Below are 15,548 nucleotides of genomic sequence, written 5' to 3' on the forward strand. Positions count from 1 at the left end.
CCTTTTTACAGATCAAGTTGAGAGGGTAAATTGGGAGAGGTGGGGAGCAGGCCTTTTTACAGATCAAGTTGAGAGGGTAAATTGGGAGAGGTGGGGAGCAGGCCTTTTTACAGATCAAGTTGAGAGGGTAAATTGGGAGAGGATTGGAGCAGGCCTTTTTACAGATCAAGTTGAGAGGGTAAATTGGGAGAGGTGGGGAGCAGGCCTTTTTACAGATCAAGTTGAGAGGGTAAATTGGGAGAGGTGGGGAGCAGGCCTTTTTACAGATCAAGTTGAGAGGGTAAATTGGGAGAGGTGGGGAGCAGGCCTTTTTACAGATCAAGTTGAGAGGGTAAATTGGGAGAGGTGGGGAGCAGGCCTTTTTACAGATCAAATTGAGAGGGTAAATTGGGAGATGTGGGGAGCAGGCCTTTTTACAGATCAAGTTGAGAGGGTAAATTGGGAGAGGTGGGGAGCAGGCCTTTTTACAGATCAAGTTGAGAGGGTAAATTGGGAGAGGATTGGAGCAGGCCTTTTTACAGATCAAGTTGAGAGGGTAAATTGGGAGAGGATTGGAGCAGGCCTTTTTACAGATGAAGTTGAGAGGGTAAATTGGGAGAGGATTGGAGCAGGCCTTTTTACAGATCAAGTTGAGAGGGTAAATTGGGAGAGGTGGGGAGCAGGCCTTTTTACAGATGAAGTTGAGAGGGTAAATTGGGAGAGGTGGGGAGCAGGCCTTTTTACAGATCAAGTTGAGAGGGTAAATTGGGAGAGGTGGGGAGCAGGCCTTTTTACAGATCAAGTTGAGAGGGTAAATTGGGAGAGGTGGGGAGCAGGCCTTTTTACAGATCAAGTTGAGAGGGTAAATTGGGAGAGGATTGGAGCAGGCCTTTTTACAGATCAAGTTGAGAGGGTAAATTGGGAGAGGTGGGGAGCAGGCCTTTTTACAGATGAAGTTGAGAGTGTAAATTGGGAGAGGTGGGGAGCAGGCCTTTTTACAGATGAAGTTGAGAGGGTAAATTGGGAGAGGTGGGGAGCAGGCCTTTTTACAGATGAAGTAGCATTTTCGTCTCCCTTGATGTTTGTTGTGAATATGGAGGATTTAGAGTTCCAGGGGATAAACATGTTGATCTGGGTATGGTGCTCCACTGGTTCCATTGATGGTTGGATATAGTCAGAACATGCTTTATGACGCTTGACATCTCACTTTGCTGGAATTGACATCTGATCTGCCTATCACTACCCTTTCTTTTGTCTCCTGTGTTCAGCTCAGTCAGAGTTCTTATAGATGTGTATAGTAACTGGCAGGTTGTCTTTAGGGCTTGATGGCCATTCTCCAGCTATGCTGTGTAGAGTTGTATGGCCTGATGGGGGTCCATTGTCCCCTCTGTGTCAGTCTGGGAGTCAAACACATCCCCCGTCAACCATCAACACCTCCCCCATGTCAGGGAGAGCATTAATGCGCACGTACACACACAGACATAATGCAACAGTTGTAGGAGGTTTCCCTCCACTCTTGATCTCTCTTCCTGACTCCCAAAGCATCCCATTCTCTGTCTGTCTGAAGTTCAGTGTAGTGATTATCATGACAAAGTCTGCCCCCCCCCCCCAGCTTCGCTCACAGCCGTTAGTGGCCTGATGTGTCTGCTTTTCATAACTCGCCCCAACTTTCTGTCTGTTTACTTTGGGTTGTCATCTTGATTTCTTGCCAGTAGTTATGGCATGACAGTGTTGGGGAAGCCATCTTGCTGAACCAAACGTGTGTGTGAATATTTCATGTTAAAGCGGGCATGCAAGATTAGGAGGTATGAGACTCCATTAGATTGACAATGGAAGTTTGGTGTTCCCCAGAACACTTGTAACAGCCCTGTATAGTTAAAATCTGCACCTTGTATTGCCTGCATTTTAAGAAATCGAAACCATATTCGCACAGAATTTTGTTGGAGCATATTGAACTGGAGGGATTCTCTGGGTTCTTTCTCTCTATCTCTACCCCTCTCTCTCACTCACTCACACCTGAAGACGCCTGTCAAACAGGTGAACCGTCCACTTCAGTGCTGTTTGATACTTTAAGTAATTGATACCTGAGTGGTCCCATTGATTTAGTCCTCCCTGGCCTCTCCCTGTCCTATCGACACCCAAGGCCCCCTGCACACATGCACGCACACATGCACACACCCTTATGTATAAGGGCTTTATGTTCAGCGCCTCCGTAGCCGATCCGGCACCCCTGGTTTCTCCTGAGCGGGACAGAGTGGTGTGGTTGTTGAGGAAATGATGCTCTTTCCTGGCCTGGAGGACCTGGCAATACTGGGTTACAGTGTGAGAACGTTTCACCGCTGCTTTTGACAACATTTCCTCTGGGGGCGTAGAATCCCACTGGGAATGTCGGAACGCCCCTGAGTTGTCGTCTGGGCGACCTCTACCTAAATAACAAGCAGTCTACACAGGAGTGACTTCATTCTCTGTGTGCCTGCATTGCTATAGATATGGACCATTTACTAAACATAGACATTGAGGTGGAAAAACATTTCTTATCCACAATTGACATGTTATAATCTCCTTCAAAACGAACTCAGTCTAACCTGACATAAAGCACTAGTAGTGGATTTAATAGCGTGTTTCAGATTTCACAGACAATATGCACATAAAGCTTAGCATTCATCTGTGTTTGACACTTTGGGGCAAAAGCAGATGTTGGTTTAATTGCGCTGCAGTAAGCTGGCCTGAAGGAAAGCGTTTCAGTCAATAACATAATCATACAGTGAGCCAGTACTAGCCTGCAATGTGAAAAAACAAACATCTCCATTGTGAAACTACATAGCTGGCTTTGTCTTAGTTGTGGTTTGCAAGCAAGCGGGTCAAAACATACAGCAAGCAACATTTACGAGAACAAACGCAGGAAAACACATTTCCGTTCACGCCAGTTGTTAGTCAGTCATTCACAAATCTTAAAGCCGCATCATCTTGCCACTAGCCTCTACAGATTTAAAAACAACCTGCAGCTCAGTCATCTTTTCAGATTTCACTTGTCTTCTATCATTCTATCAGCTGGTATAATAATGCAAATACAGCTCTCTCTCTCCTCTCTCCTTCTCGCGCCCTGTCCCTCCCTCTCTGACATTGAAGTGTAAGGCTCTAAACCCGAACCAGAAAGTCGCAGCAAGGTATTTCCTGTATGCTTCAGTTCACCTTGGTGCTGGGGTCACTGGGAAAAGTGGGAAGGTTCTCTTCTCTGCCGATCATGGTGTGTGTCAGGACGTGTGTATTTGTCCCTTATTGAACCTCATGTGGCTGGTGTTTGGTGTCGCTCTGCCACAGCAGTTTTTAGGCTCCGGTAGTACAAAGCCTTGGTCGTTGTTACGTTCCACAGCAAGAAAAATGTCGCTCAAACAGAAAGGGGAACTAACAAAGAGTCATAACAACTAAAACAATATTAACTGTACCCTGAAAGACACCCACCATGAGCGCCTACTAAGAGGCAAGCAAAAGAAAAACCCACACCAAACTTAGACAGGAAGCAGAGCAACTAACGAGTGGTCAAGCCAGCAGAGCTGTAACACATACTAACTAATGAGGTGACACCAGTCGGTGCGCCCTACTCTGCTAACGTGCTAAAGGTCCAACCTTGAAATATAAATGGATAAACCAAAAGCCTGTAACAGTTATTTAGACCTTGGCTGTAATGTAGTTAAGGCTCTGCAGTCAGCTCTGTGGTAACATGGTGACAGGTGATGCAGATGGCATGTAATGGAGAACAGATCTACTCAGGGCTGATTCCCAGCTCATCTTTGTGTAGGTAGCCAATCACTCAGATGTCTTCAGGTTTCAGTCATACTGAGACAGATGTATATATTTTTTAAATGTATAAAACGTTTTCTTTCCCAGTACACATTGTCAGAAGGACCACATGTGAATGTCACTGTGATTTCACATATTGACTCCTCCTGTTACCATGTCACTGTGATTCCACATATTGACTCCTCCTGTTACCATGTCACTGTGATTCCACATAATGACTCCTCCTGTTACCATGTCACTGTGATTCCACATATTGACTCCTCCTGTTACCATGTCACTGTGATTCCACATATTGACTCCTCCTGTTACCATGTCACTGTGATTCCACATATTGACTCCTCCTGTTACCATGTCACTGTGATTCCACATATTGACTCCTCCTGTTACCATGTCACTGTGATTCCACATATTGACTCCTCCTGTTACCATGTCACTGTGATTCCACATATTGACTCCTCCTGTTACCATGTCACTGTGATTCCACATAATGACTCCTCCTGTTACCATGTCACTGTGATTCCACATATTGACTCTTCCTGTTACCATGTCACTGTGATTCCACATATTGACTCCTCCTGTTACCATGTCACTGTGATTCCACATATTGACTCCTCCTGTTACCATGTCACTGTGATTCCACATATTGACTCTTCCTGTTACCATGTCACTGTGATTCCACATATTGACTCCTCCTGTTACCATGTCACTGTGATTCCACATATTGACTCCTGTTACCATGTCACTGTGATTTTACATATTGACTCCTCCTGTTACCATGTCACTGTGATTCCACATATTGACTCTTCCTGTTACCATGTCACTGTGATTCCACATATTGACTCCTCCTGTTACCATATCACTGTGATTCCACATATTGACTCCTCCTGTTACCATGTCACTGTGATTCCACATATTGACTCCTCCTGTTACCATATCACTGTGATTCCACATATTGACTCCTCCTGTTACCATGTCACTGTGATTTCACATATTGACTCCTCCTGTTACCATGTCACTGTGATTCCACATATTGACTCTTCCTGTTACCATGTCACTGTGATTCCACATATTGACTCCTCCTGTTACCATGTCACTGTGATTCCACATATTGACTCCTCCTGTTCTGCTTTATGTCACTAATCCAAAGAATCAGTGTATCGTTCAAACCCTTTCGACTAGACTGGCCACCCTTTGGAGCCTGGTTCCTCTCTAGGTTTCTTCCTAGGTTCCTGCCTTTCTAAGGTTCCTACCCCCTGTGCTTCTTTATCTGCATTGCTTGCTGTTTGGGGTTTTTAAAAGGCTGGGTTTCTGTATAAGCAGCTTGTGACAACTGCTGATGTAAAAAGTGTGTTATGAAATAAATGTGATTACTGTAGTACAGTACAGACTACCAGAGGACAACTTGATAACACTGAGTAACTAGACATTGTGAAATCACATTTTACTGTCTGCACTGCACCACCTGACAGTGCACCTGTGCTGTGAGCTCCACAATGGTGGTTTTTGTCCACGTTGATAGTTTCAGTGCACACTGCTGCCCATGGCAATGAGAGGAAGGAGACCCACCCACCAGTGGACACCTCGCACTAGGCTCTGAGCTGTGGACACCTCGCACTAGGCTCTGAGCTGTGGACACCTCGCACTAGGCTCTGAGCTGTGGACACCTCACACTAGGCTCTGAGCTGTGGACACCTCGCACTAGGCTCTGAGCTGTGGACACCTCGCACTAGGCCCTGAGCTGTGGACACCTCACACTAGGCTCTGAGCTGTGGACACCTCACACTAGGCTCTGAGCTGTGGACACCTCGCACTAGGCTCTGAGCTGTGGACACCTCACACTAGGCTCTGAGCTGTGGACACCTCGCACTAGGCTCTGAGCTGTGGACACCTCACACTAGGCTCTGAGCCGTGTGTGAGCTGTGCATAGGAGTCGGCGATGGTATGACCCTTTAGGTGAGTGGCTGTACAGATTGTTGGGAATACTGACGGGAATCTGATGGGAATAATGACAGGAATCTGACTGGAAGTTTGTAGCTTTTCTCAGGGAACGTTGTTAACTTAACAGTTCTAAGAGAATTCCTGGCTTCTTGCCTTCTCAGTATGGACCTTCCTGAATCTTCCTTTCTCACGCACACACAAACACACAAATCCCTCAACACGCATCGACGTGACCATCACATTCCTTTTCTTAATGAGACTTGGCTGAAATAGATTTCTCAGTGAGATTGATTTCCTCAATGGGCCATATATCCCCATGTATTTTCTTTGATGTGAAAAACCACCCTGGAGAATCTAAAAGCAGGGAGAACATAATGCTCAGAGTTAAGTGCTGTTTTGGAAACGTTCTCCTATCCACAAGTTATTAAAACAAGACCCAATTTAGGATCTGACTTCAGCAATCAAGTTTTACGACCTGTCTGTGGCTGTCTGCACCTTGTGTGTGTGATAAAATGAAACAAAACCTAATCCAGACTTGAATTAGGAAGTGAATAGATTTTTTTTTCCTGCTAAATCACTCGGGCATGCTCTTGTTTCTGTCTTATGAACATCAATACACACCGTTAGGATTGAATGGGAAGCAGGTCCAGGCTGCTTTGATCTTGGTAGCAGAGGGAGTGGGCTGGAGGAGTAATCTTTCATAAGAAATAAGAATAGAACAGTAATAAGAATTCAACAGTAATAAGAATAGAATAGTAATTAGAATAGAACAGTAATAAGAATAGAATAGTAATTAGAATAGAACAGTAATTAGAATAGAACAGTTATAAGAATAGAACAGTTATAAGAATAGAACAGTAATTAGAATAGAACAGTAATAAGAATAGAACAGTAACAAGAATAGAACAGTAACAAGAATAGAACAGTAACAAGAATAGAACAGTAACAAGAATAGAACAGTAACAAGAATAGAACAGTAACTAGAATAGAACAGTTATAAGAATAGAACATTAAGAATAGAAAAGTAATTAGAATAGAACAGTAATTAGAATAGAACAGTAATTAGAATAGAACAGTAACTAGAATAGAACAGTAATTAGAATAGAACAGTAATTAGAATAGAACAGTAATTAGAATAGAACAGTAATTAGAATAGAACAGTAATTAGAATAGAACAGTAACTAGAATAGAACAGTAATAAGAATAGAACAGTTATAAGAATAGAACAGTAATTAGAATAGAACAGTAATTAGAATAGAACAGTTATAAGAATAGAACAGTAATTAGAATAGAACAGTAATTAGAATAGAACAGTTATAAGAATAGAACAGTTATAAGAATAGAACAGTAATTAGAATAGAACAGTTATAAGAATAGAACAGTTATAAGAATAGAACAGTAATTAGAATAGAACAGTAATTAGAATAGAACAGTAATTAGAATAGAACAGTAATTAGAATAGAACAGTTATAAGAATAGAACAGTTATAAGAATAGAACAGTTTTAAGAATAAAACAGTTATAAGAATAGAACATTAATAAGAATAGAACAGTTATAAGAATAGAACAGTTATAAGAATAGAACAGTTATAAGAATAGAACAGTAATTAGAATAGAACAGTTATAAGAATAGAACAGTTATAAGAATAGAACAGTAATTAGAATAGAACAGTAATTAGAATAGAACAGTTATAAGAATAGAACAGTAATTAGAATAGAACAGTAATTAGAATAGAACAGTTATAAGAATAGAACAGTAATTAGAATAGAACAGTAATTAGAATAGAACAGGTATAAGAATAGAACAGTAATTAGAATAGAACAGTTATAAGAATAGAACAGTAATTAGAATAGAACAGTAATTAGAATAGAACAGTTATAAGAATAGAACAGTTATAAGAATAGAACAGTAATTAGAATAGAACAGTAATTAGAATAGAACAGTTATAAGAATAGAACAGTAATTAGAATAGAACAGTAATTAGAATAGAGTGCCTGTGGGTAGGGAGACCACCTCTCCTCATGCTGGTACATCAGACAATAGTCTAAACACTGACATATGGAATCCAATATTCTATATGAAGAAGACTGGAAATGCAAAGGCGTAATGAAAAGACTTTAGTATGACGTGAATGTGAAAGACTTTTCTGTACTAATTGAGGGACGATTCTACGTAATAATCCAGTCAACTCTGTCTGATGTATGTGGTGATGACTAACAACGTTTCTTACATTAAAACAATAAACTGTATACATTACTGATCCCCCACCAGCCTTGCAGTGTTGTGTCCAGCCTGTAAAGACCATGAATTCCAGGTCATTTTCTCCACAGGGAGTCCGTCTACACATGTATAGAACCCATCTGGAAGGATTTAGGCCACGAAAGGTGTTATTATCTGGTCACTATTACAAAGGTATATATGCCTGTGGTCTCATGTTAATAATGTTCTGTAAATATCTAGGTGTATTAAATGCATTTGGAATCTCTGTTCTGACTGGTTGTGAAGGGAAAGAGAGTCGAGGGACACTGACCCTATGTTCTGACCAGGAAAAACTCCAGCCCCACAGACAGACATCCTGCTGTCTATTGTGGTCTCTGGCAGGCAGGAGAATGGATTGCTCAGACCAGACATTCTAATCCTCATCCTGACCTCTTCTGGCCTGACCCCTCTCTTCTATGGCCCCTTCCAATTAACTCCAACATTCCGATTCTGACAGCTCCCTTCCATCCAGGTCACTGCCCACAACAAGGGCTGGGTCAATCCTGATTCATATTGAGACAACCCAACCAGCAATGAAGAGATTTGGAATGAAGGAGTCCAATTAACAATAAATAGGTTGACATTGTGCCAAATGGCTCCCTATTTCCTATGTCGTGCTCTACTTTTCTACGGACTCAAGTATCTCTGGCCAAAATGAATGCTCTGGGTACCATTTCAGCTTAACTCGCAATTGAGTGTCTCCATATTGCTATGGTTTTGTGGGAGTTAGTTCCATATGTGATGAGTCCTGCTGTGGTTTTGTGGGAGGTAGTTCCATATATGATGAGTCCTGCTATGGTTTTGTGGGAGGTAGTTCCATATATGATGAGTCCTGCTGTGGTTTTGTGGGAGGTAGTTCCATATGTGATGAGTCCTGCTGTGGTTTTGTGGGAGGTAGTTCCATATGTGATGAGTCCTGCTGTGGTTTTGGAATGAATCGTGTCAGGGAGGGATAGGGGATTCGGGAAATCCTTTCTGGGGTTTAGTCCGAATCTTTCCCAAAGCCAGAGCAGCTGTAGTGGTAACCGATGTATTGGCATGCAGGGGGAAATTCAGACATTGTGGTTAAACATTCACTTCATTGACATATATGGTTGAAAACATACAGTAGGCTGTAATATAATCTGGGATATCTGACATGCACAAACCTGGAGAGACAACTGGCACTGACTCAGCCGAAATTGTTTCAGATTCACGCACGCACATGCACACACTGGCGCACGCACATGCACACACTGGCGCACGCACATGCACACACTGGCGCACGCACATGCACACACTGGCGCACGCACATGCACACACAATGGCGCACGCACCCACGTAGTATTTCATTCTAGTAACTTGAAGTATGCGTGGATAATCAGTTCCACCGGTACTTCTGAATAAGAATCAGGAGGGGCTTCCAACTACCATTGTTACCTTCCCACAAAGTTACCCCCAGTCTGCCAACTATCTTCATCAGGGAATTCAACATCAACATATTTTTCACGCTACACAATAATTGTCCATCAGGGATTCTATTGAATTGGATGGACATTGGTGATATTTTTGTAAACAACTAAGAAAAACACGTTATGTCAGTGCAATGCAAAGAAAGTGTTTATGTTTCATACTGGGTCTGCCAGAGAAGCATTTCAGATACCGAGTCATGGGTTAATGATTGAGGGGAAAATATGGTTTCAATTAACATTCCTATTCAGCTAGTATTTGCATGCTGTTTTCTAAAATGATCTGGGAGCAGTGAATTAGTTACTTCAAAGAATTCAGGGTAATTGGTAACTATCTGTTACCAAATGATAATGCTACTTGTTTTTAGATGTCCCAATAGAAATAAAAGGGTAATCATTATGTAATTACTTTCTAATTACATCTAACCACATCAATACCAAGTGAATAATAGACCCCTCCCCTTCTCATTAGGTAATTACTTTCTAATTACATCTAACCACATCAATACCAAGTGAATAATAGACCCCTCCCCTTCTCATTAGGTAATTACTTTCTAATTACATCTAACCACATCAATACCAAGTGAATAATAGACCCCTCCCCTTCTCATTAGGTAATTACTTTCTAATTACATCTAACCACATCAATACCAAGTGAATAATAGACCCCTCCCCTTCTCATTAGGTAATTACTTTCTAATTACATCTAACCACGTCAATACCAAGTGAATAACAGACTTCCCCTCTTCTCCCCCCCCCCTTCCTCCACCACCGGTTAAACACAGCACATAATTCATCATGTAGTCTGGGTGATGTATTATTTTCATGTTGAGAGGAAACGCAATATCCTGTTCAAGCACTGGGCTTAATACCACAAGGAGTCAGGGTGGCCCCTCGACTTGTACAGGGCTCTGAGTGCCCCTGAAACTATAGACCTGAGGGGCTCTCTGAGACTATGATATATGAGCTGTCTGTCTGTCCTGTCTGTCCTGTCTCTGTCTGTCTGTCTGTCTGTTATGGCTGCAGAAAAAGCCTGGTGTAATGAGGTGTCTGTCTGTCTGTTATGGCTGCAGAAAAAGCCTGGTGTAATGAGGTGTCTGTCTGTCTGTTATGGCTGCAGAAAAAGCCTGGTGTAATGAGGTGTCTGTCTGTCTGTTATGGCTGCAGAAAAAGCCTGGTGTAATGAGGTGTCTGTCCTGTCTGTCCTGTCTGTTATGGCTGCAGAAAAAGCCTGGTGTAATGAGGTGTCTGTAGTAAAAACCTATGGGAGGGAATGGTTCTCGTTATAGCTACCTATCTATAAAGGGCAGTGGTTACTGGTTACCAAACCTTCTTTAGAGCCAGTGTTCGAGTGTATGTTTTTCCTGTGGCATTGCATGTCAATTCCATGTATCACAACTAGAGACCTATGGCAACCTTTTGCTAAAATGTTCTTATTGGCATAAAGTTATTTGGCTGTTCGAAGAAGTAACCCAGAGCAACACAGTCTAGTGAAAGAGGAAAGAGGTGCCCTCATTTAAAAGACCCTAGCCCTCAACAAAAGTTGCTTTCAAACCAGCCTCTATGAGCTATCCCGTGTGCTTTTCTGACGTAGGAAGCATTTATAAGAGAAACCTTGAACAGGAACCTTGGAGCTGGTCTGATTCCAAACCCTAACCTGCTACTACTGATGTATACTCAACAAACAATATCTGTCTTGTGTTTTCTGTGAGCAAGGGCATTTGCACATATTTTTTCTTGCATAAAGTCTTACATTCATGATATAATTATGGAGCCTACAGAATGAAATGGCGAGGCCTGTCTAATTTCTACATACCAACTAAGAACTGTTGGATATTGACTTCAGAAAAGCCCCTTGGTTGGCCCATGTGTATTTCCATGTCATCCAGAATATCATTTTGATACCAGCCCTATTTAAATAGACATAGTCTACATGTGTTATTATGTAATACGTGTGAAATAATTAAATGGTTTATTTATTATATACAACATGGCAAGTTTAATTGGGTTTGTGTGCTGTTGGCGTGTAACAATAGCCACGCATTATACACACATGAATATGCTTGAATGGCAATGTGACCGTATTCGGCCTATAGGTAACAGTTGAGATTCACACCTGTCTGTCAGGTTCCAGTTGAATGGCTATTCAATAGGGACAGTGATATAGTCAATCGTTGGGACGTCCTTGCCCCTAAACCCCACCCTAACCCTTACTTTAATCATTTTAACTTCAATGAGGTAGGGATGTCCCAACTCCCAAGGATCCTGGATAGCAAGGGCCTATTCAATAGCCAACCTGAGACTCATTTTATTGGCCCTGTCCATTGGCAATTTTGGCATGTACATCTTGGTGCTGCAAAAAAAAGAAGTGGGATGAATGCCACAACACTAAACAATACATTAATTGCACTATAACAGTGACAAACTGTTAGGGCCTACATAAAGCTGTCCCAACAGCAGAGTCCCAATATCTTACCACTGCTACACCTGGCTATCAGCTGAGCCTTGTCTGGCAGAGAAACAGTTCATTCAGCCTCATTTACTGCCTTTAAAAAAAACATAGCTGATATGGCTGACTTGCTTAAACTAATGTGGTTTCTACTGACAATTGAGATGTACAAACTATGGCATAAGGGGACGATAAGCGGATAAGAGGCAATCCGTAATTTCGATTAAGACATTAATGAGCGAGCGACGACGGACGTAGTCATTATAACTATTTGTTTAGCACTTTTGAAATGTACAGCAACAGAATTCAGAACATTGGCCGTTCTTACAGTGTTCTCCCTGTACACAAGTCAGAACTTTAAGATAAATAAAGGGGGCATATAAGCAGACAATGAAAGCTCTTACAATATTCGATGATTACATTTCTCTAGGCTTCATGTGCACCACCAAGTCAGAACAGTAGGCCATATTAAGAGGGGTAAATAGACAATATTAATAGGGTGATGCACATGGGCTAGTAACAACTTACTACACAACATACATTTAGTATTACTTTCTTAGCTATGGTATACATTCTCCCTAGCATCTTACATAATTTATGCATACATTTTTGGACTCACCATGTTGTGCTGTGCCCACTTGAATAGGAAGGTTGCCCTGCGGTACTTCATGGGCAAATTATGTCATCAAAGCCTGGCATTCTTTGGATTTATGGTGCTTTCAAAACAACTGGGAACTTGAATCATGATGACGTCATTGATCTTCAGGTCGTAGCTCTAGAAAGAGGCCAGATTTACAATTCCGATTTGGATGACCATTCAAAACGTCCCAGTTGTCTTGAACTCACTGAAGTCAGATGTTGCAGTTCCGAGTTAAGATGTTTTGAGCGGGGCACAAATCATGCTTCATTGACAGCATGGTGAATATTGAATGTTTATCATTTTAAACTTGGAAAAGAGCCCCTTAATCCCAGAGATGGGACCACACAGCCACCCACTGAATAGCAGGCTAGTGATTGCTTTGCTTGCAGTTAGCCACAGTCACTGATTCCTTCCAAACCACTCATTGTTGAATTTGCGATTTCTAACTTGTTGTGTAATGTTTATGTCCAATGGCCGATGAGCACCGATATGTTTTATCTATAATTTCTCTTCATATGACAAGGATTAAAAATGATGCCAGTATATTGTCCACATGATTCATGATGATGACCGCTAGTGTAACAGTATAGACTTTATGTCCGTCCCCTCGCCCCGAACTGGGCGCGAACCAGGGACGCTCTGCACACGTCAACAGTCACCCTTGAAGCATCGTTACCCATCGCTCCACAAAAGCTGCAGCCCTTGCAGAGCAAGGGGAACCACTACTTCAAGGTCTAAGAGCAAGTGACGTCACCGATTGAAACGCCACTAGCACGCACCACCGCTAACTAGCTAGCCATTTCATATCGGCTACACTAGCTAAGATTTTGAAAGTATGATGTCCAATCAAAGCTACTGTAGATATAATGTGATTTTTTGTAATTTTATCTGTGGACAGTGACCTTGAGCCTTCTTGGATGGGCACTTCTAATGTAACTCTATGGCAGCAACCAAGGGTCTAAAATTGTCTAGCCCTACCCTTAGACTTGGCGGTGACGTAGTGTCCCCATTCGTGACAGAACACTGAGCCAATCACAGCGCAACGCTCCATATTTTCTGCTGGCTTGCCCCACCGCCACAGAAAGCACTGAGCTAAGCTGAAACACCTGCATTTTGGAGCTGCCTTACTCAAGAAAACAAAAAAGAGAATGTTTGTATGCAGCTTTATTAACTCAGTGATATATATATATTTTTTTTTACATTGTTTGAAAACTGATATGTGACACGTTATTAATGCTAAATATGTGTTGCCTGCCTTGAATGACGGGTCGCCACTGGCCCTGTCACAACTAGCTGATTATCAGCATCCCTCCGCCTCCTCTGCCAGTGTCACCACTGGTTACCTTGGAAGCAGGAGAAACTACACCAGTCTGCGCTCCGCTAAATTACAGGCACAGCTCACAGCCACTGTCGGAATGTTTTACAAATTCTAGCGGTCCAATGAGAGTATGGTGGAATAGCATCACTTTACGAGTTGGAAGAAGAGCTTCAATTTTTTGATAGTGTCTGTAGCATGATATTTCTCACCTGGAATCGCGCAAATCCGAGATAACGAAAATGTCACAACAACGGGTCGTCCAACTGTCGACCGCCTCGCTCGCGCTGGTCTTCGGCAAGGACGAGGAGAGCTCGAGAGCCACCGGTGGAGAGAAATACAAGGCTGCAAGCGGCCAGGAGATTTTTGCCGATTTTAAAGCGCAAAATCTGCGCAGTTTTTGGAATAAAAGACTTGTGAAAGCTATAGCTGAAGTTTACTTTCAAGGATGGATGGAGAATTTGGTATTGTTCGTCCATGGGAATGCCAACAACCTAGAGGTGCTGAGGGAAGCTTGGATGCGCCGAGCGCTGAGGTCACCCAAAGGGTTTGTCATCAAAGCAGTCGGTATGTACACGAATGATTATTCTAATGTCACTATTTATAGTTGTTTTAATGTGTTTATTTTTATGGACATGTCTGAGAAAACATGCTGCCCGTGCAACAATAAATAATGGAATGCTCATTGCCATCTTGGCACACAATAAATTAGAATATTATTTAATGAGAAATTATCAAACCCCATAATGGGTTTAGGTATTGTTAAGTATGGACTTGAATCCCCATTCACCAGAATTTCTAGGGACTCTTTGGGAAATGCTTTGTTTACACAGCACTTAGCAGCCTCGAGAGAGAAAATTTGTAAGATAATGAAAATAAAAGCCTGAGAAAATGTCGATGACATGTGATCTGATCCTGTCTTCGGGTCAGCCTTTTTTAGTTGCGATGTTCCTGAAGAATTGATACTTTTTTCAAAGCTTATTGCACTGGACACGTGAAGAGCAACATTGAGATTGAGCATGTATTGCTCATAGTCCCTGTAGAAAAGATAGCCTAAGGTTATTTTATTACATTCTATATTATATGATGCAGCTAGGCTATTGGTCCTCAATACTGTATTTAGAGGGGTATTACTCAGTAGGTCTATTAACATGATAAGAAATAGGCCTGGCCTACCATTTTTTTTTTGTGATATAACATTATCCAACAAAAAGAGAATGTTGTCTTCAGTACTAGAGGATGTTCAAGTCTAGGCCTACATACCGTGCCTGTTTCATTCATGTGGTGATTAGTGTAGAAGTCAAAGCTTTCAAATGCAGGCCTTGGTAAACTATCTATTGGCGTTGTCACAAAGCTTCAGAGGCGATGTCCAGTAAACATCGGCTTGCTCAAACATTTGCCTGGTGGTCTTACACATATTTTAGACTGACCAGTCAGTGTTGTCTTTCATGTTGACAGGTTCTGTCTGTTTGGCAACCACAATTGGACCTCTCTCTCTTCTTCTGCTCAATTCAATTTAAAGGGGCTTTATAGGCATGGGAAACACATGTTTACATTGCCAAAGCAAGGGAAATAGATCATAAACAAAAGTTAAATAACAATTCAGAAATGAACAGTAAACATTACACTCACAAAAGTTTCAAAAGAATAGAGACATTTCAAATGTCATATGGCTATATACAGTTTTGTAATAATAAGTACAAAAGAGAAAATAAATAA

General features: G+C 41.8%; 1 protein-coding gene across 1 annotated transcript in view; it reads left to right on the top strand.

The window, feature by feature from the left end:
* Positions 1–13,770: 13,770 nt before the first annotated feature.
* LOC135511187 (storkhead-box protein 1-like) overlaps positions 13,771–15,548 on the top strand; it is a 52,050-nt gene continuing 50,272 nt past the window's right edge. The window contains exon 1 of the mRNA XM_064932809.1: positions 13,771–14,396. Coding sequence (XP_064788881.1) covers positions 14,072–14,396 — 325 coding nt within the window. The 5' untranslated portion in view covers positions 13,771–14,071. The remainder of the gene's footprint in view (positions 14,397–15,548) is intronic.

This window comes from Oncorhynchus masou, chromosome 23 (genome assembly GCF_036934945.1).
Source record: "Oncorhynchus masou masou isolate Uvic2021 chromosome 23, UVic_Omas_1.1, whole genome shotgun sequence".
In the NCBI taxonomy this organism is placed as follows: domain Eukaryota; kingdom Metazoa; phylum Chordata; class Actinopteri; order Salmoniformes; family Salmonidae; genus Oncorhynchus; species Oncorhynchus masou.